The sequence below is a fragment of the Chelmon rostratus genome, chromosome 18, assembly GCF_017976325.1.
Source record: "Chelmon rostratus isolate fCheRos1 chromosome 18, fCheRos1.pri, whole genome shotgun sequence".
Classification (NCBI taxonomy): Eukaryota; Metazoa; Chordata; class Actinopteri; order Chaetodontiformes; family Chaetodontidae; genus Chelmon; species Chelmon rostratus.
In genome coordinates this window covers 13,418,853-13,441,310 of record NC_055675.1, presented here as the reverse complement: position 1 = coordinate 13,441,310, position 22,458 = coordinate 13,418,853, and the positions used below count along the sequence as shown (strand labels likewise).

At 41.9% G+C, this 22,458-nt stretch overlaps 3 protein-coding genes across 4 annotated transcripts in view; 2 read left to right on the top strand and 1 right to left on the bottom strand.

Annotated features, from left to right (window-relative positions):
* Nucleotides 1–2,572, top strand: part of mettl24 (methyltransferase like 24) — a 36,733-nt gene extending 34,161 nt beyond the window's left edge. Inside the window, exon 5 of the mRNA XM_041959200.1 lies at nucleotides 1,179–2,572. Within this exon, the coding sequence (XP_041815134.1) occupies nucleotides 1,179–1,496 (318 nt within the window). The 3' untranslated portion in view covers nucleotides 1,497–2,572. The remainder of the gene's footprint in view (nucleotides 1–1,178) is intronic.
* cdc40 (cell division cycle 40 homolog (S. cerevisiae)) lies at nucleotides 2,241–19,935 on the bottom strand. The gene is made up of 15 exons (XM_041959199.1): nucleotides 19,753–19,935; nucleotides 19,266–19,352; nucleotides 18,579–18,708; nucleotides 18,383–18,469; nucleotides 18,125–18,264; nucleotides 17,371–17,467; nucleotides 16,363–16,502; nucleotides 15,526–15,600; nucleotides 15,146–15,191; nucleotides 13,423–13,524; nucleotides 12,446–12,561; nucleotides 10,850–10,983; nucleotides 6,908–6,984; nucleotides 4,800–4,944; nucleotides 2,241–3,132 (listed from the first exon to the last, which is right to left on the bottom strand). The coding sequence occupies exons 1-15, from the start codon at nucleotides 19,933–19,935 to the stop codon at nucleotides 2,955–2,957; spliced, it is 1,737 nt and encodes a 578-aa protein (XP_041815133.1). The 3' UTR covers nucleotides 2,241–2,954.
* A 1,177-nt stretch (nucleotides 19,936–21,112) lies between these two features.
* wasf1 (WASP family member 1) overlaps nucleotides 21,113–22,458 on the top strand; it is a 56,442-nt gene continuing 55,096 nt past the window's right edge. For both annotated transcript variants that reach the window (XM_041958595.1, XM_041958593.1), the window contains exon 1: nucleotides 21,113–21,221. The gene's annotated coding sequence lies outside the window, so the exon portion shown is untranslated. The remainder of the gene's footprint in view (nucleotides 21,222–22,458) is intronic.

Below are 22,458 nucleotides of genomic sequence, written 5' to 3'. Positions count from 1 at the left end.
TGGACTTTGCTCACACCAGACAGGGCAGTCTTGCCAGGGCTTGTAACTTCTCCTGCAGAGAGTTGATATTGGCAGCACTGAATCAGGGCCCGCTGAGGCAGAAAGGCCGTTTGTGTGAAGTCCACTGAAAAAAAAAAAGAAAAAAAAACATTGCATCTGTCAGACAGATGAAGCTGTATGAGCTGCTCTAAATAGCATCCAATCCTGACACTTGCGCACAAACACAGCGTGATGTACAGAACAGTGTGACACATGCAGAGACACGCTCTCCTTAGAGACCAAGCGCGTACATCACCTCTTGGTGATGCCACATCATCTTCCGTTACAAGGTTTCTGTCCAATTAAGGGACGTATCTCAGCATGTGGGAGCTCGGGCGCCCGTGGGGAGGAGAGAGGACAACATTTGGACATGTTCTCCACAGACAGCTGTTTTTAGAGTTTCTGAGACTTGTTCAGTCGTACTAATGAAGGCTGGGACTTCTGTACCGTCACCAAAGGCGTCAGTCGGAGAGGAATTTCGTGGCCACTTTGATATCTGTGTTGTCGTGGCGCCAGATGATGTTCTCAGTTTAGTCATAGAGATGTGAACGTTTCCTACACACACACAAAAAAACAGGATCAATGGATTTCCTTTCGCTGGTATCTCATGTTGTCTTTAATGGATCCTGCAACCTAATCTCTTCTCTGGTCTTATCGCTGCTAACTTAGTGGCCACATGATGCGCTAGCTGAGAAAATGCTGAGACACGCTAAGCCTAGAAGGAATGTCGCCAAAAAGATTCTTTTAACACATAAAGGTCAGACAATGGACATCTTAAGCATTTCCGTAGACTTACGAGGAAACGCGAGGTCTTGAGGATGTGCATTTCGCTTTGGGCATGCACGAGTCTCTTTACATGAATATGACCTAAGGGAGCTATTAACATTCATCTTGTGAAGTGTTTTCTCTCCGCTCCGACACGGCAAACCTTGTCAGACCGCTCTCTCGCTCAATCCATCATCAACATTGCAAAAGCAAGAATAAAGGCCAAGCTTCACTTACTCCTTTTCATCTTTTAATAGCTTTTGCATTCAATAATTCCACAGTTTAGAGTCATTCTAGTGTTATAATGGAACTCATTAATTACCTGAAGAAGGGAAAAAAACAACTAAAGTGATTTTTCTTTCTTCCTGTTGTAGGTGGATGTACTGAAGGCGGATATGGAGAGCGCGGAGTGGAAGATTCTGGAGAATTTGATCCTGGAAGGAGTTCTGGACTCAGTGGGTCAGCTGCTGTTGGAGGTTCACCTGCACTGGGCGGGCTTTGAGGTGGGCGGCGATGACCCGTCCGTGGTGCGGTACTGGTTCAGCCTGCTCAAGGAGCTCGAACGCGCCAACTTGCGCCTCTTCCATGTCCACAGCGACCCCGCCAAACCTCACCTCTTCCTGCATAAGAACGTCCTCAACGCCAGCAGTGCTTACACCCTGAGCTGGGTGAACACAGAGTGGAAGCCTTGAGGGGCGCCGGGCTGTAATCTCGGCCTGAACGGCCTCTGAATGAAAATGCACAAGTTTGTGTAACGTGGAGTTTTAAGCCTCAGCACAAATTCCTGCTGGAGCACGGCTGTTCCCAACAGCTCTTATCTGGCCTGACCTTTTTGCAAAGCTACAATCTCTCCTCCTCCTGCTCTTCCTCCTCTAGCCTGTAATGACCTCAGCCGTGTAGAAGGGCAGAGTAATTGCCTCCAGAGGCTCTCTATGTCCTACCTCATAGTGGCTGTGTTGCTGACTGCAGGTCAGCCTCTGAGTCACAGTCACCCCTGTCATCGTGGCTCTATCTGCGCTTGGCCCACAGCCAAATATTAGACAACCTTTCCAGATTACAACAGGCCTGCACTGGCCCAGAGACCACAGTCAAAGAGAACACGAGTTAAAGGAACTGGATACGCGGTGTTAAAGGGGGTAGGGTAGATGAAAGATCCTGCCTCACTCACAGTTAAGTGGATATTTGTGGGAGGCCGTTGGAGCTGCTCACACAGAAAGACAGAGAAAATGAGCAGAGGAACGTCGGTAATAAAGGTGCAAAGATGGGATCTGCTCCGGAGGCGGAAAATGAATGCAGACAAGATGAACAGACACTTCCCTGCTGTTGAACCCTGATATGACTGCGCCTAGAACACAAAACGCCACAATTACGTGAAGAATGTCAACAGCAGTGTCTCTATATTTCTTCTGTGTGTGTTTGTTGGTTATTTGAATGAGGGTGTGTGGGAGAGTGCGTGAGAAAAAATAAAACACAAAAAGTTTCCTGGGTTATAATAGAAAACAACAATCGAGATCCACACAAAGAAGCATTTTTGTATAACTCACTTCTTTTTCTCCTTCAGTCTGTCTCTGGTGTTCAATTGGCTCTACTCCATTATCTCCGCTGCACCAGAACTTCATCAACAAACTTAAAAAAACATAATCCACATTCAAAAATTACCCGATGAATGTCATTTGCCAAATCTTTTGATGCGGTTTAATAAGGAGCGGAAACAAAGGATTGTCTGCTCCTCGTGATTTCGTGTCGAATAAAAACATTTCTTCCAAGGAAACAATGCTTCATTTTCTTAAGCCGTCAAATTTACAGAATGTTTATTTCCACAAAGGGATGGTCGCACAATTGAAAATGAACTTTTAGCAAGAACAACATTGGTATACACAGGACACTGAAAGTTAAAACAAAAAAAAACACGTATTTAAAAAAAAGGTACCCCTGTGATATGCATTTTTTGCAGTAGAAACAATTTTTTAAAGTCTGCTTGTGTTTGTACAGATAATACATGAGTGCATATTTTGAGCTCTCACGACAGGATACAAAAATACACTTTTACAATAAGACTGGATACCAGCCCCGTGGCTACACTCTTTGATGAACCACATCAGTTCTGTCCATTTCCCAGAACCCCCCTCCCCAAACACACCAAGGTAGCTCTAGTCCCAGAGTTTGATTTGTCCATCCCATCCGCAGGTGATGACCTTGGAGGTTTCATGCGGATGCCACAGGGCGCTTATGCACACCTTGTCGTGAGCCTTGATCCTGTGGTAAAGCTTGGTGGTCTTCCAGTCCCAGATGTTCAGCTTCCCATCCGCATCTCCTGACACCACATAGCTGGTAGAAAGGAAAAGGTCCAGGAAAAGAAAAAAAAAAACAGAGAGAGAGAGAGAGGGAGGTGGAGGATGGAAAGATTAGCACTTTGCTAAAAATGGCTTCAGTCTCCACCTCACCTGCCAAAAGGTGGGAGTCTGAATTTCTTGGTATTTTAGTCCAGCCAGGAGTTGCAGTGTTGCTATGGATACTGAAAGGAAGTTAGGGCACCTGCTAACACACGTGGGTGGTGGTGATGGCGGTGGGTGAGAGGAAGGGAAAAAAACAGGTCTTAATGGGTGTTTTGGCTGAAATTAGAGCCCTGGACTGTCCTAGTTAGCTCTCATTGTAGAGCTTAGACATATGAAGCCTCTTTTCCACAGCTCTTCGTTGACTGGAGGCATTTTAGAGGAAAGGAGTCGAGCTTCTTTACAATGCTGTCTCTTCTGTCAGCCCATTTCCACCCGACATTAAAATGGGATCTGTGGGCAGTTATATTACCTGGATAATGAACGATCTGATGTTGCCTTTTGTGTTTACACTTCCGCTTACACTTTCCTTGTTAACAGCAGATCAGCTGTTAAGACACACCATTGCAGACAGTTATTTCTCTCTGTAATCATTCATTTTCACCTCTGTTGCGTTCATTTTTCACACAGTTCTGTTGAATAACTCATCTTTCGTGACACCGAACACAGGTACAATCAGCAATAAGAGGTGCGCCTCTTTCAGCCTCTCTCTAAATTTGAACAACCATATTTTATTTTAGCTAACATCAATTATCTGTTGCGTTTACAACTACCTAAGGTCTGAACACAATGCGATCTACTACCTCCAGATGTGGTCAATCAGATCTGATCATGATGCATTTGCACCTTGCATTAATTATGTGTTTTTACGTATCTGGATAACATGGCGACAGAGCAAAGCAGGAAAATGGACATCACATGTTAACAATTTAACAATTAACTTGTCCAATCATCATAAGCCTGGGTACATATATTGAGGCAATGATTGGAAGTGGGCCTACTGATGCATTTTCAGCCCGACCTATAGGACATGTCACAAATACCAAAAATGTGTACCTTAAAACCCAGTGGACACAATTTCTCCAACTGGGGTGAGCATGCTCTGAGGGCAGGTATTATCCAAAATCTGAAGTGCTGTACTGATTGATGCAAGTGGGTGTGCCTTATCACATATTTGCTCATAACTCAAGATGCCGTTGGCAATCCTGACTTAAGTCAGTGGAGGCATCCTGTGCTAGCTCCTGAACATACACACAGTTTTGTTCAAATCTGATGAAGTGGAGACCAATGGCTCAAAATGTTGAGGGCTTTGTGCTGATGAAGTGTGTGATTGGTCTCGCTCCTTGTTTAAACAGAATTAAACTAGCTTCATCAGTGTGAAGTCAGAAAGCAGCTAGTTGCTGCTTTAATTTTTTCCGTTTGAGCTGCTTCCTTCTGTTGAAAGAAGAACGGGTTTGAACCCGGAATTGCTGGGCTGTATTTTTTTTTTTTAAATATCCACTCATTGAGACAGTTCCAACCCTCGTAACTCTGTTTTCATTTCTATTACATATTTATCAGTTAAAACTGATAAGCTATTATAAACAACTTATTAGCTGTGACAATCTCTGCTGTGTAATGTTGCCCTTTATCAGAAAATGAAGGAACAAAGTAAGGGCTTACCTCATGTCTGGGGAGAAGTCCACTTGGCAGGCATAGCCAGCCACCATGTGGCCTTTGAAGACTTTCTTCTTGTTCAGTCTGAAGCGGTTTTGGGCTCCAAAGATCAGTATCTGGTTGTCCATAGACTGGCATGCTAGCCATTTACCTGCCGATAGAAACGTGCAAAGAGCATGAAGCTAACAGCTAATCTGTGACACTGCTGTGTATTTGAATACTGCTGTAGTAACATGATACGACATATTTACAAAAAATACTGAAAAGAAAGATCTGATTCAAGTAGGGACAGTTTTTGTTAGCAGTAATAATTTTTAAAAGTTGTCACAACAAGTTTAAAAGTGCCAGTTTGTCTCATTTGTCTCCTGTTCAGCCAAATCTTTAACAAGCAGCAACTCGTATTCTGAATGTGGTATCATGATGCTGGCAGGCAGTCTAACAAGTCTAATACAGCCGGACATCAAGTAGAGTCAAATATTTATATTTTTACCAACAGGTACATAGTAATTGGAGGAAATATGCCTCAAGGACAGAAGCAAAACAAGAAACAAAAATGGAAATTTGAGATTGGGTTGACGACACTCTGAAAAGGCCACAAACTCGTCATTAGAGTGGAAAGACTGAGGCAATTTAAGGGAAAATGAAAAGAGGTTTTTCATCAGTGACTGCTCAGCTGAGATCTACTTTACGGAGCGTTTCTGCCACTGCCTCAAAGTCACTACACAGTGATAAGAGGCAGCGCTTCAGTGTCAAAGCATTACACGACTCACTGCACTTCTTGAAAGGAAACATGATGGAAATTATTAATGTGGTATGAGAAAGAGATCTAGTGTTGTGCGTCTGTGTGTGTGTATGCATGTGTGTGTGTCCTCCTCTTACATCCTCCCTCACAAAACATAACCGAAAAAGACACGACTGTCAACAAATGTCAAATGCAATAGGTGCAGGAGAATGAAAACAACTTCGCCAATTTCACCGGTGCACTCAGGCTCGGTCTCTTTCCTTAAGATGGCAAGAGGCGGGGGGAGGGGGGAAACTAGGAGAGCGTCTGTGGATGCGCTGCCAAGGGGGGCTGGGTGCCATTTAGGCGAGAGAGAAAACTGTATGGTCTCCCACAGAGAACACATTCATTATTCACACGCTGAAGAGAAACAAACCATGGTGGGACAAATAAGAACGCTGCCAAAAAGGAAGGAAGAGAGCAGGGAGGGTACATGAAAGGGAGAAATCAAAGTAGGCAGAGACGGGAGGGACAGATGAGGAGAGAGGAGCCGAGTTTGACGGTAGTGGAAGCTGATGGAGTGCAAAAGGGAATTCCTGATTCAAACGGAAACGTTGGATTAGAAGGAGAAGACCATCTGTTAATTCTGTATCAATTTAAGGCTTGCGCTGCTCACAGAATTGACTACTGTGTCAGTAACTGGCTTCTTTATAGTTTACACTCGTATCTATGGAAACTCATCAATTCAGATGTCCAGTAGCAGGTCTATCTCCCACTGTATCACAGGTCTGCACATCCATGTTCCCCATCTCACTCCATCAAACACCTTTGCCCTTTGACGGTTACTGATAATATTCTATACAGCATCCCTTCATCTCAAGATGGTAATGCCAACAGAGAAATGTCATTAAAATAAAGGCAGACCAGCTGGGTTTTTTCTTTGTTTTTTTACCCAGTGTAGCTTCTCTCTCACCCCTTGCTGACATGTCATTAATTGAAACTGCCGGCTGCTGTGCCGACTCTACAGTTCGTTGCTTCACAACACTGTGCATTAAGGAGACGTTGTAGTGTTTTAACAGGGCTAATTGAGCCTTTTGTGGCAGTTGGCGTACCCAGAGAAAACAAACAAAGGATTGGAAATGGATCAGGCTTTGTACAGCCAATATCTATATTCATCAAACATGCCTAGACTGGGCCCGATCCTGATCCTGATCCCACGCGTAAATGTATTTAGACGAACTGAGCCTGCATTTTTGTTCTTCTCAGCAATGACCAGCACTGAAAGGTGTGAATCAACTTCAATCTGGCAATGTGGGTTTATGTTCCCAGAGTCTTCTGTACTGTGTGCTTGACTGTGTGTCTCTGAGTGTTGTGCCGTGATTTGACTACTCACCGTTGGGAGAGAGTGTCACAGCTGGCATGGAGTGCATGCTGGGCTCAGCGATGTACTTGAAGTCCACAGGGATGTCCCTGAAAAAGGCACAAAGCGCTGTGAGCACACTTGAGGATGGGCTAAACACCAGATGAGAGAGCAACCTGCGCAGCCCTGAAGCAAGAGCTCAAAAGAAAAACATTCACAAACATTCTGAAACATGCTTGTTACTGAAGTACAGGTGAAAATCTAGAAAGGACCACCATTACAGCAACAGTTTGTAAATAACTACATGCAATCTGAAAGAAGATTTACCTGCATGCAATAACTTATTAAGTCCTACTTCGCCCTTTCACCCTGCCTCTGTTCTTTTATGCTGTTTATGTGATGTCTCTCTGCTTTGTGAGAGATCGGAAACTTGGCTACTTGATCGTAAGTGGTCTGCAGAAGATCATTCCACCTACAGTGCTGTGTGTGCCTGCCAGGATGAACTTTTTTCCTATGTGTATCTCAGACTGGCTGCAAACTGAGTGTAACTAATGCGTCTTTCTGCTTTACTCTGTGTGTGCTTGCATAAAGTGATGTGTTAAAGAGCTCTAGCCTTGTTCTCATCTAGCTATCTGCTTACACTAAAGCCATGTCTCCGTCTCTTTCTGCGATGACTAACAGCTGGAGAAAAACGCGCTTGTGCACACATACAAGACCGAAAATGGGCTTTGAAGAGCTGAAGACAAGAGTTAGGCAAGAGATGCAAACCCTTGTACACATGAAACACTGTCATGTCTGTGGAAAAGCCAAGCTAAACTCTAAAGAGATAACAAAGCCATCAGATCTCTTATTCTGAGCTCCAGAAATAACTAGAGTAGATGTTCTGTCGTCCAGAGGGCGATGGGAGAGGAAGAAAGGAAAACATATGACAAACTATTGTTTCATGAATAATAGATGATTGAGTGCGTTTACGGTGTTTCGCGTCGATCAACATGGGGGACAGAGAAGTAAACAAAAACAGCATGTTTGTATATTTTATATATGGTTTGGTTTGTCAGGCATAGCATCTGCAGCGAGGTTGAAGTTTTCTAATCAGCCTGCAGGATGTGTCAAGGGAGGGAGAAGAAAGGAAATCACTGATTGTCTCTTACTGAGAAGGAAATGAAACAGACTGTCTTTGTTTATTATTTGGAGCTAATGTGAAAAGAGGATTTCTGAAAACATAATTACTATTGACAGAGAAGAAAAGTAACTTTTCTTCCCCTTTCTAATGATTGCCACAGTTCTGCTTTGGTATAGTCATTACTGATGGGAAAATATTTACATCATGTTGAATTTGACTTGGCAGGGGGCATTTTTTAAAAGGTCAGAATCATGATTGAAGTCAGTCTGAAAAACTACTGAAAATGAGAGTCCATGCTGAAAATAAATGAGGGAAAATGAGCACTTGGGTCACATAGCAGTTTACTTTTCATGGTTTGAGATTCAATCATGTCCTCCGCTTTGTCTCTAACATGCTTTCATCTTTCTCCATCCTTTATATTCCGTCAATCCATCATCATCCCGAATGTCCCGATAAGCCCACAGTCTCATCGCCCTCTGAGCAATGTCTTTATGATCGAGAGCTAATTCTCCTTTTTGGCACAGTGCAGCACATTTTATATTGATTGTAATCCTCCCCTGACGCACAAACCAACTCTCCGCTCACCAGCGATAAACCTCTGCCACAGATGAAGTAGTGTACCCAGAAAACTATGTGTATGTGAGTGGAAACGAGGATAGAATATGAATTATGAGTAGGCGTTTGCACCGAGCTGTGAATGACTTGCGGATTTGCTGCCTCACAGTCTTTTCTCACCATCCATCATTTTTTTGAAAACTTTATCAAACCAGGACTAATCCTCATATCATTTGCTAATGGGACGTGTTTTCCCATGTTTTTGTGGCCAAGCCACTAATGGAGACAAAAATTTTAAAAGTTTTTCCAGTAGTCAGCAAGAGCTCTGCTGCCTTCAGCCATGCAATGTAAACATACCAGGTGCTTGCACGCCATCAGTTTATGTCAGCTAAAAGTGTTTGTTTTTGCCACTGACATGCTATCTGCCATCTGACGGAAAGGATCCCTACAGAAATAGACCTTTCTGTTAAAAATCATTTTTTGTTTAACCGAAGACAGTCGTTATGTCGTTCTCGCCGCAGCCACCAGACTCCATTTACAGAAGCAGTAATTTCATCATTGTAAAACACAATTCATTTAAATGCGACACAAACAACATCAAAGAAGCAGCGGGGGAAAACCACACATAAAACTGGAATATTTTCACATTTAACTTTGGGAATTATTTTTGACTGAACATTATGCCCGGGGAGATTTAAATATTTTGGACCTAAACAGACTGTCCCGTAATTATGGACAACAGAAAATCTGGTTCAGTGACTCCTGGCCATCATGCACTGTATTCAGTGCAACCACCAGGGCTGCACTGAATACAGTGCAATTGAAAACATTGCGAGTTTTGTTTTGTCAGCATTCAGGGTTCCCTCGCCCTGACAGCCTCCACTTCCATTCTGGAGATATGAGACTGTTCTGGTAAATTCAGCCTAATGCTGCTATGTAGCAAGGGGGTTTAGCTAGAGCCGAGAGCCAGGTGGTATCCGTGGGAGAAAGGGACAGTAAAGCCACTCTTTGGCCCAACATACCATTTGCCCGTCCGCTCCCACGCTGCATTAAAAAAGCTCATGGGAGACCCCCTCCCAAACAAGTGCACTAAGTAGACTCTGGAGATCTGTTTTTTTTTTTGCTTCATGTTGCTCTGTCCACGTTTTATTCTGTCCTTCAACTCTGACTTAAAGAGTGTGTGAAAATCCAAACATATTTTCACTAGTTAATCCCCATCTCTCAGACTCTGGAGAAAAAAACAAGCAGTGAGAACTTCTGACAAGGGGGAAGAAAAGAAAAAAATTACACACATGTACGTCCTTGAATAAAAAGCCCCCCCCTTCCACGACTCCACAGGAAGCTTCCTTTATCTGCTGGTCTTTAAATATTTATCATCTTTGAGCAACAAATACCAGAGTTTGTTTATCACCACAGGACCCCTGGACCAACTGCAAGCAACTCTTGAGGGTCTCTCTTGATTGGCCATTGAGCGCAGACAAAGACTGCAGTGGGGCATGTATGGCTAATACCTAAAAACAAATTGCTTGCGGAAAACCCAAGTGAACATGAATTTGTTAATAAGACGTGTGCATGTTGTTGTTTTTTCAATTTCGAGAGAAAGGAGGGGAGATTCAACTTTGTCTGACCTTCAGGTCATCCCAGCACATCTGCCTTCCTGTAATTTAATTTGTGGAACCATTTCAGAAATGCTTATTTATTAAAATATACAATTGGCAACAGGGGCCAGACTCACAGGGGCTGATGCTGGAGCATTGTCAATGTACAATATTAGCTCGAGGGAGAAGAAAAAAGACGCTCCCACTGTAACAGATGCATGTAAAGCAGGCAAACCGTGGCAGAGGCTATGACTCAGAGCAGATTAGCAGCACAGCTGGCCGAGCTTTGTCCAAGATAGGGGTCGTCTGGAGGTTTGCTGCTGCCTACTCTTCTTATCAACAATTAATGAAAGGAGCAGTGAGCGGTGCAAGAGTGCATCTTGAGAACGCAGCGCATGACACAATGATGATGTATTGTTTTTTAAATGTTCTTTTCCGAGTCTTCTTGTTACAGAGCTTAGACAAAACACAAAGGGACCTGGTGATGCACCTCAATGAGACTGTATCACAGTAATGTGTCCCCTGGGAACTATCTACCACATCTACTGCATGTCAAATCACAGTACACCCTCTCCGCTATGATCTTGATTTTGTTTTGTTTTTTTTAATTCTTCTCCTCCTTGCTCAGAGTTGCAACACCAAAAAGAACCCAGCACAATCAAATTTTAAAAAGTGCAACTGTTTGCAGTCTGTACTCACCACTCCCACACTCGAAGACTCTTATCGTCCGACGTGCTGACAAAGCGACGATTCTCATCAACAAAGGTGATGGTGTTGACAGCTCCCAGGTGACGGTCGTACTCCTGAACCACCTCACCTGTCCTGATGTCCCACTGACAGAGAGACACAGAGAAGCAGAGAGAGAAGAGGTGAACACATTAATCTATGACACAATGAGGTGGATTATAAAAATGGATTCACAAAATCCCACCAAACTAGTTTTGTGGCAGGTTTCATTTTCTTCTGGGGTGCTGCTTAACAAAATGTTCTTACTGGAGCGAAGAGAAACTCATATTGCGTGGCTATGGGAGACTCACTGAGAATAGTTTCAAACTGCATTAAAGCAGTAAAATGACTTATCTGCAGTGGGGTAATGACAGCGATTAGCTATCTAACAGGCCTCAGTGTTGAACATTACTTTTCTTTCTTTTTTTTTTTTTTTTTGGAAAGACAACCACATAGATCCGGCCCCCAGGCAACAAACGAATGGGACGCACTTCTGTCCAAACAGATTTTACATCCAATTCTATTTATGCTGGGTTTTTATTCTAATCTTAGCCTTCGGCTGCACACAAGAGCAGCCATCTGTTCTCAAAACCCAGAAGAGAGACATGATTTAATACTAATTCTGATCATTGTGCCAGATATTTTGATAATGACTGTTCATCTGGACAATTGGGCGACAAACTTTGTGCCTGTTAAATCAACATCTTGATGTATTTTCAATTAATTCTCTGAACCCCACACCCCACCGGTAGGTTTGAGAGGCGTGCTTCCTTTAAAAAAAAAAAAAAAAAGTTGAAATTACACCACCCAGAAATAAGATTAAGACAGTGGCATTTCCTCATTTAAAATTTCGCCAAAAGAAAGCTGTTTGCACAAACCAGTTCCTGTAAAAATCATTAAATTCTGCACTCTGCATGTATATGTATACACGTATATATATATATATATATATATACACACATATACACATAGTTACACTGGAAAAAAGACATTTTTAAGTTCCCTCCACTTCTAGCCATGTTTGTGCTGTTTCCATAGAGGTGCAGGACTTAAATCCTGCAGTAAAAAATGAGACCACAAGACCACAATGTGACAGGCACAAAGAAAACAACCAGAAACTCTTCGGGTTCAGAGGGTTAAAGATGCTTCTGAGATTAAAATGAAATAAAATAGTTCCATATTAGTCAGGTCCAATCTCTATGATTATGAATTGTGGAACATAAAAATCATCATCTCTGCATCTGCTGCCACAAAAATCCAAATGCAGGGTTACTTGTTCTGAAATCTGTTTACATGAATGTATGATATCACAGTTTTGGATTTCCTACTATCATCACATTGTTCTCTTCTCTTTGCGGCTTCCACCCTAATGCGGCCCATGATTAATGACTTGTTCTAGTCCTGTCAGCTGCTGAAACCTCTAGCCACGCAGACAAAAATACACATACTATTGATGAAGGACGAAATGGGAGTGTATTTCATGCTTCTGTGGGTGCAGGGGGTATAAACAGAAACTCCTGTATGCATGAGGTGATGGTGGGAGCCGAATCCAGCACATCGCGACATTACCTGAACAATCTTCTTATCTGACATCCCGGCCACAAAAAGGCTCTGTTTGTCCTCGTCAGGGTTGAACTTGACGCAGTAAGGTACCTTCCTGTTGGTGAAGCGGGAGATACACTGGCCTGTGGAGAGAGAGAGTCAAAGCTCCAGAATAACCCACAGTGGCAGTTTCAGAAAGCTACGCTCAAGTTGTTTAGAATTTAAGAACAGACTGAAACTTTCAATGCTGTATGCTCTGTCCCCTGCAGGTAGGGACAGCTCAGCCGTAACACAGAAAATTCTGTGTTTCTTTGTATTCATTCAGCAGAGTTGAATCACCACAGGAATGATGCTTCCACTAGTGCTTGAGCTGAGAGAACAGGAAACTGTCAACACCGAGAGGCCCTTCAGATAAGAATGAGGGCTTTTCACTAACATAATATCTGGATTACAACCAGTGCTTAACTGCAACTGGGATATATCTGGAATAAAAAACTGAAACTGAACTTATTTACTAAACAACATGACAACTGATAGGAAAAGTAAGGAACTTGAGTGAGCGTGTAGTTAAGCAATTCGGAGACTTAAGTATTTGGATGATGTGGCCTCACATGGGATCCTGTTAACAAAAAGAGGGGGATTTAACTCTTTTCTGCCCTCTGCTGGATTGGCACTCCTGAGTTGAGAGGGGTGGAAAATGAGACAGACATGGTGGGTAGTTTTGTGGAATTGTGTGACTGTATTTTATCATATGTTATATAAAAAGTCATGTTTGGGTCTAGTTATAGAGTAATGTTGAATTGACCTCTATATGGAATACGGAATTACTACAAATACAAATATTTGTAGGCAGCAAACATTTAATTTCATTATCAATTCATCTGCAGATTGTCAGAAACTAGAGGAAAAAATGCCCATCACAATGAGGCATTCATGTAGAGTATATCTCCCTTGATTTAGTAATTTTGAAGAACTAGAAGTGACATGAGGGAGGTACAGCCTACCTGTCTCAGAGTCCCAGAGTTTGAGGTAGCGGTCATACGCAGCGCTGAGGAACTGGGTCCCAGTGTTGTTGAAGCAAATGTCTCGCACAGCTTTGCTATGACCTAGCATACGCAGGGGAAATTTACACACACATTACACAAATGTAAATATACGCTAGAAGAATTCACTCAAACGTTTCTCATTCCTGTTACCAAGTCTCGCCCCAGCTAAACTTCCTTTGATACCCAATTCATTTGAGGAATGTGAAATCTGGTTACATGAAATAAGGGATGCTGAGGAAGAAAGATGATGTGGGCTGTGGGAGACGAGGGAAATGGAATCTTTAAATGAGCTCGCAGAGGAGAGAGGAGGAGAAAGAGAAAAAAAAATTACATGCTCTGTCTTTTCAACTGTTCTCCACCTTCTTTTATTCTCTTCCTAATCCCAATCTATGCAACCCTTTGGCTCTTTCTCATACAGTGTAGGTGAGGTCCCTGTGGGCTCGGAGCATGCAGACGCCTCCCTTGTTAAAACTGGCTTTTATCACGGCTACACTGTTTCCACGGCGATAACAGAGCCAACTGAGGCTCAGCGACTGCCTGCTTGCCTGCTCGCTTGCTCTAACCCGACTTGCTGCCATACCAATGGTAACGCTGCAGAAAGCTTTGGTGTGTGTGTGTGTGTGGACAGGAAAAACACAGATGCACAAACTACTGAAAGCAGGGCACACATCATCAAATATATGCTTTGTCACAGACTGCATCCAAACATGAAATGCACATAATGATACGCCTGCTCATTCATGTACATCCTCCAAGCGAATAAATTCATAACCGTTCTTTCTATCTTGATAATTCGAGCAAACTACAAATGCTGACTAACAGGTGTGCAGTTTCCTATCCTATTGTATGGTTTGATTTCAGATAATAGGCAACATTAAGCAATAGTTTCCGTAGAGGGAGAATCAAACAGCGGCGAAAAACTCTTCTTTTACACAAAAAGAATAAAAGTTTGAGAGTTTATTAATTTATTATGCTGTTGTAGAAAAAAAAATATACCAGACAGCAGATGATAGAGCTGAGAGCACAGCAGCAACGACAACAAGGTGGAAATCTAATATGCTCTCCACAACATGGCTGCATATTTCAAACCCTCATCTGATGAAAAAAATAATTAACATCATCTGCAGCTCTGCCCCTCAGCCTCAGTCATTGTCAGTTTATTCACTCCTAAACTGTGTTCTCTCCTCCCGTACGCCAACTCCTCTCCATGTCTTGTGCCCTCCCTTGCCCCTCGCTCCCCTCGGCCCCTGGGCTGCTGAATTATGCATATTCTGTGAAGGAGCTGACAAGCAGAACCGCGGCTGCAAACAATCTCTATTCAGAAGGTGTGCTGTCTCTGGGAAGAGTGTAAGAGTGACCTACACACCATTAGCCTACACCCCCCAGACCCCATCTATTAAAAAAAAAAAACTTTCTGTCAACAGCTGACGTGCTAGTAGTGTTCCAGTAATGCTGAGTTCACAGTTTGTCACAGCTGTGTATTTCTCAAAACACATGCATTTCAGACCTCAAGCATATTCCACGTCAGCATGTTTGCTGACGAGCCGTTGTTGTTTGTAAAGAGTTTTACTTTGATGGTGTCATTTCCTAATATTCTGTTACCATTTTACTCTCTTCATGTCATACCGTGACTTATTAAAGTTTGTAAAAGTTTACCACAGCATAATTTAACATCTCTTACCAATGAATGTCCTGATACATCTCCTCTCGCTGTACACTTCCCATAGCTGTGGAGAGAAGGAGATGAAACCTCAAGTGAGCCCCAAGACTTCATTACATTAAGCCAGCAGAAATAAATCAAATGAAAACCGAATTGGGTTGTGAGAACAATAAATAAAAAAATGATTAAGATTAATAAGAAAGCTAGCCAGCCTTAATATATTTTGTTTTGTGCTTTGTAGCAGTGTATCAGGCTGATTGTAGAAAGTAAGCCTTGAATCTTCTCAATAGCAGCACGGAACAAAGAAACTTTCAAACCCATAAAAGCACAGAAATCGTGTGTGTGTGTGTGAATTCACTCTTCTGTGCTGCTTTTTATGTCACCATGTTGTGATTATTTACCTTGATCTTACAGTCCATGGAGCAGGAGAGCAGCAGATGACCAGAGTTAGGGAACAGTCGAATAGCACTGACGCCCTGGAAAATACACAGAGAAAGAGGAGAAACTGATGTAACTAAATTTGTATGCTAGTGTTAGAGTTACTATAGACTAAAGGTGACAAAAGCATCGCTAACTTTTAAGGAAAAGGCTGCACCACATCTGCCTCAGTCATAGAAATTACGACGACTTTTAAGTTACCAAACTTTCTCAAAAAAATGTCACCAAACTTGACACCGTATGGGCCACCCTCCATCTATTATCTCAACATCGGCACTTCCACATGCTTATTATCTTTTCAAACCTCTTTGTATTTCAAATTAGACTCTGAAGGCTGTTACTTCCTGCACAAAGTGGATAGAAGCCAATTTAAAACTTGAGTGATTTCTCTCTCCCTGAAGCACATTGGCAGATCTAAAGCTTGAATCAGATCTTTCTTGGAATAACGCAGTGTTTGCCTTTATATTTGAATTATAAAGACGGTGTTTTGAATGAGACAGAATAATCTTGGATATGTCAGGGACAAGAGACTCGTATTCGACCGTGTTATCATTTTATTCAAAAGTACCCGGGAGGTTTTTTTACTGACTGCCTAAGAAATTCTGACAAGGACTGCATAATGGAATGTTCTTTGCATCCACAGACACCTATGTGACACTTCACCTGTTCTGTATTTCAGGATTACTTTGAAACAACACTTTACTTGAAGTTACCATCAGCAAAACCTGCATAGACAATACCTCCAGCTCCTCTTAACTGGTTCAAAGACACAGAAAAGATCTACATCCCTTCCCACTGACCTTGGTGTGTCCAGACCAGACATGAATCTGTTTCTTAGGCAGGTAACACTTGTCTGGAGCATCCGCAGATCGCAGGTTGATGCCCACATCCTGCGGGACGTGGAGATAGGACCTGCCCTGGTAATCATACATGTCTTTAACTGGGGGGAGAACAAAGAAGAGACAAAATATCACATGAAAGAAAAATCCTGCAGCATTTGGATACATGTTTTTAAAGGAGACTGGACTGCTGGATGTCCTCAACGGGACAACATGTAAGACATGGCCACCTGGCGAAGTTTGCTCCAACCAAATAGGAGGCAGCATATCTGCAGAGTAACGGCTATCTGCTGCTCACAATACTCTTTGCTGCAGCTACTAGCAGCCGTTAGCTAGTTAGCTCAGTTAGCCATGCAGTTAGTGGACTTATTGGCTGACTGGAGTCTGCCCCGAAGACCTCGAAGCACAGAGGGAGCCTTCCTGCAAATACAACTGGATAAGGATTGAACCTTGACTGAAACTTGAATTCAGATGATGTGTATTTTTCGGCATAGTGAGTAAAACGGATGCCAGAATATTTCTTTTCTTGACATTCTGTGAGTTCATTTACTTGAAAAGCTAAGATCATTAGTGAAACGTAGCCACTCGCATACACCCCACCACCTCTTGAGGTACAAAGCGGTATTACAGGGCAAGACTGGCCAGGGCTAGTTGGTTAGCATGCTAACATCAGCAGATTTCTCTGCAACACAACACAATGACAAAGACAATGACTGGACAAATGAACAAAAAGTCCTTAAAATACGGATTCCATGACAACTGTGCAAACTTCATCTGCAAAGGAAAATTGTGTGGTACAATCAAACTCGACAACTTTCAATCTCAATTTTTAAGAATGAAGGTTCAATCTCAAAAGGAATACTGTGTACGCACTGGTAATAAAAACTATGATTTCAATAATAAAAATATATCAGGAACTCATTTCACTGAGTGTCATTCTAATGTCACGATTAGAAAGGGCCACAGTACCATGGAGAATGGTCTTCTCTTCTGCCGGAGCGTCTTCCTCATTCCTTCCCTTCTTCTGTCTCTTGGCTGTGATCTCATCCAGCTCCTTCTGCTCTTCCTGTAAATAAAAATTCATCACAACCTGAAAATTTGTTCTGGGATACAGTGCTGAGGACAGACTGTGCAAAAGCCCTGGTGTAAAGGGATTAATCAGGCCAACTCTTTTAGTTTTAGACAGTTGTGTGGGTGGGTGGGGTCACATGTCCACTGTTAAGCAGCATGTGCCCCACCATGTGTCTCATCTACAAAAGTGCAATATACCACCAGATTACAAAGCTTTTATACAGAGTACATATCTACACGATGCTCAAAAGGCCACAGTCGAGTACTGCAAGTGAGCTTTTATTGTTGTGCTGAAAACTGTGCATGCTCAGTGACTGAAACCCCTTCTTATGGTTTTTAATGCAAATACTGACAGCACAAAAATTTTAGAGGTGAATTATTTGCATCATGTTTTATGCCAATAAGGCATAAAGACAATGGCACTTATTCAGGCTATTTAGCTCAGTCAAAATAATAAAAGCACAACAATAGATTACACATATTTGTGATAGCCGGTGTATCTATTATAGTGCCCAACTGCAATCCTTCTAGCATGGAGGGTGAATTATTTTCTTGCCTTACTATCGCATTAAGCAGAACGTTGGTTAATGTGTGAAAAAAGCAACAATATCAGACACTCTATGGTCAAATTAAATGTTGAACAAAGCATTACCTCTGATGGTTTGGCCACATCTTTCTCATCTGCATATTTTGCCCATGGTCCAAGGAAGTTGTCAATCTCTTCTGCATTTCCACCTTTGACCTTTTTCCTCTTCTCTGACTTCTTATGTCCACTCTCAAACACAGTTAGCCCTGGAGGAAGAGCCATAAGACCTTATGATTCTGAATCAGAAGACATACTAAATAAAGTCTGATTTTTACAGTCAGGCGCAGACAAGCACACGAGAAATATGGTGTGAAAAATTATTACCTTTATTTTTCTCAGCCTCATCCACTGCACCAATATAGCTACTAGTGGACACCTGGTGTGTATCAACAGATGGATCTAAAGCATAACCTATTAGCAGAGTGAAGAAAGAGCAGTAAAAAGGTAATTAAAATTCAAACACGATTAATACGTTGATTGCATCATTTAAACCCAACGCAGAGGTCACAGATGAGCTTACCAAAGGTAGAGAAGGTCCTCCTTTGCTGTTCAAACATAAAGTCGTTGAGATGAGCCGGTTCTGCATAGCCGGACAACATGTTCCTGGGGGCAGCCATCTGCTGGCTTTTAAATGGGTTCACTGGCCCAAACTAAGAGGAAGCAATACAAAATCATCAGTAGTATTAAAATGAAACTTTTGTGGACCCTTGCAAGGAATGAGTCGCACGGCCCTTTTGTTAAATTAATATCGTAGAAGTATGATTTCAATAACATCGGACTTTCTGATTTATGTAAGAGTAATTAAATTGATTAGATAGCGCACTAGATTCATTCCAATGGGAAATTGTGACATTAGAGTAGGGCCTAAGATTTCAGTGATGCAGAAACACAGGCAGAATTTAACAATAAAAACAGAATTAACTGTAAAACAAAATATTCCAGAAATTGTCAATTGCGAATGAACAAGAAAAAACTATGCTGCTACGTTTTGGTGTCTCATTCATACACACAAACAGTCACGCCAACAATGCCCTCTAAGAGAAAGAAGAATCATAAAAGCCTTCTACAGCAGGAAAATACAACCTTTAGGCTGTGTGCGTATAATACAATAAACTAAATGTCGCTTAAAATCTTGTCTCATACTACGTATTATTATACTACATATTTGACCCATCTCTAGGTGTCTTTTATCAATTCCAAAACTTACCTCTGGCGCAAACATAGTTTCATATGTCGGGTTATAAGTGACTTCCTTCAATGAGGGGTCCAGGTGTGTGCCAGTCTCAACAGCCTCCTAAATATGAAGATGTACAAATTAGCAAACCAAGTCTCACTGATTTACTGCCAATACAATGCCAGGTAACTGTTTGGTGTATCAGACACAAGATAAAACATAACACCGAAGGCTAAGGCGCCATTAAAACGTTAGACAAACAAAATAACTTTACATTCTCCTGTTCAACACTCAATGTTTCCCGCTAATCGCTACTTGTTTCAGTCGCTATCCTTAAGAACAATAGTTAACGCCACGCATTTAAGAATCACGTATTCAGAATTTCCCGTTATCCATTGAAATCGTATATCTCATTATTATGTTTAAGCATAATGCAACTACTAGCATGTAACTTGAAGAATATTGTTAGTTAGGTTGTAACGTTAAGCTAACGTTAGCTAGCTTGATTAGCTTAGCGCACCTTAACGGCGACCTCGGGAGCAGAATTGAGAACAGCCAAAGTCGTCGTATGACAGGGTTTAAGGTGGGCTGTTGCGTCCGGGTCCACTGGGTCCGCTTTCTCGGCACTGGTATTAGATTCCGACTCATTTTCTGAATCAGAATCGCTACCGTACGAAACGAGGGAAGCTATGGCAGCAGACATCTTGGATGTTGTGAATACGCCGGAAGCAGAAGGGCGGTACTTCCGTTGTGACAAATTAAAATAATTTTAAAGATTCTTTTTTTTAATGGGGGAAAAAGCTTCAATCTTCATTATTTTCACTTCAGCATTGAATGTTACCAACCTACATTACGATAATGGATAACAAAATATGTACATATGTGGAGAATTTAAGAGTGTTAATTGATTTATATAGTGATTTATATAAGAAGATATAAGAAGACATCAATGCTGCAGTGAATTTGTTTTGTACTCAAGATAGAAACAGTACTAGAGTTTAAACGATATTAGAAAAAAAAGATATTTACTGATTTATAGAAAATTAATGGGCAGCTATTTTGATAATCGATCATTTAATAATTTTAAGCAAAAATGCTAAACATTTTCTGGTTCCAACTTCTCTTTTTTTTTTTTTAATAATTATTCAATTTTTACTATCTTGTGACATTTTGTAGACATTGAATATTTCAATTAAACATTATATTTGGCACAGGAATCTATGATGAAACTAGTCTTTGGTTGCACCCATTTCCAGCGCCTATGTCTATAGCTGTCAGTTGGTCTTGTTGTAGCAAAACTGTATAATTAACATCAAAGAAAGCGAAGAGGAACACAACGTAAACCTTTTCCATTTGAATTTGTAATGTAGTCAACGTGATATCATGAAATCATTGCACAAAATATCGATTAACTGTGTAATAATGTGATTATTATGTACAGTGGGCTTTGGAATAATCAAATAGACGTCCTTCGCTAAAGTCGATTGGATGAATGGACGTGACGGTTTGAGGTAACTAGCCTGTGCTGCGAGCGCGCACGTTATCCTCGAGCCTCCCAAGAGCGCAGCAGCAGTTGCATGGACCGCTTTCTCGCGCCCCAACAATAGAGTGGTAAGTACCATTATCACAGATTATAACGGGGACACTTTCGTAGGAACAAACGTCATTTTACACTGCTACTGTGGAAATAACATCTTTGTCGCATATGGGAAAAACTAACGGATATATTTTTTGTTACGAAACCTGTTGTTTTGCTTCACCGGAGCAAGTTTAACGGCATTACCACCAATATCTACCCTGAGGTTCCCTTTGAAAAAAGGTGCCTGGATTCTTCTCCGCCGCCGCCTCTTCCAGCAGGAGTACATTTGATAACAGAGACAGTACAATCATGGATCCGACCCGGGGATTTAAATTCTTGGACACGGTGGCATGCTCTGCTGCTCAGTAAGGATGGAAAGAAAATAAGAGGAATTTAAACAAACATATCAGGTAATATTTTTTTATCATTGCTTACTGAAGTCTTTTCTTTTAAGTTGAACTTTAAGATGAGACTTTAGTAACGTCACGTCAACGTTATTGCATCTCAACACAGCAGTAACAGTCTGCCTTAAAACCGAGTCACCATGTTGTACCGTTAACATTTTAACCTTAACCTGAAGCTGCTTGACTAATAACGGTCTTGGTAATTTAACACTGCCTGACCGTCACTGACTACCACACTAACCCAATACGCAGGTGAAAAATGTGGCAGTGTTGACAACGTTAGGACTCCAAAGTGGTCAAAACCCTTAAAAGTACAATTAGCATGTTTATAGATGAAAAATAAACGACACATCTGTAACGGGACTGCTTGAGAGGTGCTAAATGACATAACTCCACATCTGCATGAGCTCGCATATTACTCTGTAGTGAGAATATCATGTTGGTGAGAAACCGGAGAGAAAACATTTGCAATGCCCCGCAAATGATCTGACATTATGGGAACATGCCACAAATCTCCTTTGAACGTTTCCTTATTCGTCATTTGGTTGGAGAGTTTCAGGTTGGTACAGTGTGATTAGGCGGACCGCTGGCGTCGGCGCGACGTGATTTAATTTTCCCACTAAGAATGCATCGACTTGACTCAGAGAGGATAGGGGCTGGGGTCTATTCCAGCCAGCTTGGTTTGCAGTCATGGGGGATGGTAGCCTCCAGCCCAGTGAAAATCATGCTTTGTGAAATTCGAAACCTTCTTTGTACTGCTTCAAGTGCAGTTAGAAAAGTGGGCATGAAGCACAGTGTCGTTTTGTGACTGTTGTGATCATGGTTTTTTTTTTTATATCTGGTGACAGCTTGAGGATTCGTTGCATTGCACGGCACCAGCTCATGTGGTGCTGTGCGGTATATACCTTACATTAAACTGACCAGATTTCCTGCAGCCTGTCAATTTAAACCCAACATAGGGTCGTCTTAGGATGCTGTAGGAAACACTTTTGTCTACAGCGACGCAAGCAACATATTCAATGGTTTGCCTCTCAGAATACAGTAGTAAAATAATAGCAGCCTGTAGTGGAAAGATCCATGTTTGGTGATGAATGAAGCATCAGCTGCAGAGCCATTGATAAAAGTCTATGTATGCTGCTGTGCCTGCAGCTTTTGCCAGTGGATTAGTGGGACCAGTTTGTGCCTTTGATGTATTAAAATTACATTTGAATTTAATGATAATACGCAAGAGACACAAACCGGG

Bases quoted from the DNA above. Each gene is read 5' to 3' on its own strand.
- cdc40 (XM_041959199.1), bottom strand. From the start codon at position 19,935: ATGTCTGCTGCCATAGCTTCCCTCGTTTCGTACGGTAGCGATTCTGAT. The intron at 19,353-19,752 runs GTGCGCTAAGCT...CTTCATATTTAG, and splicing joins CTCCCGAGGTCGCCGTTAAG to GAGGCTGTTGAGACTGGCAC. The intron at 10,984-12,445 runs GTAATGTCGCGA...TCTCTCTGTCAG, and splicing joins CAGATAAGAAGATTGTTCAG to TGGGACATCAGGACAGGTGA.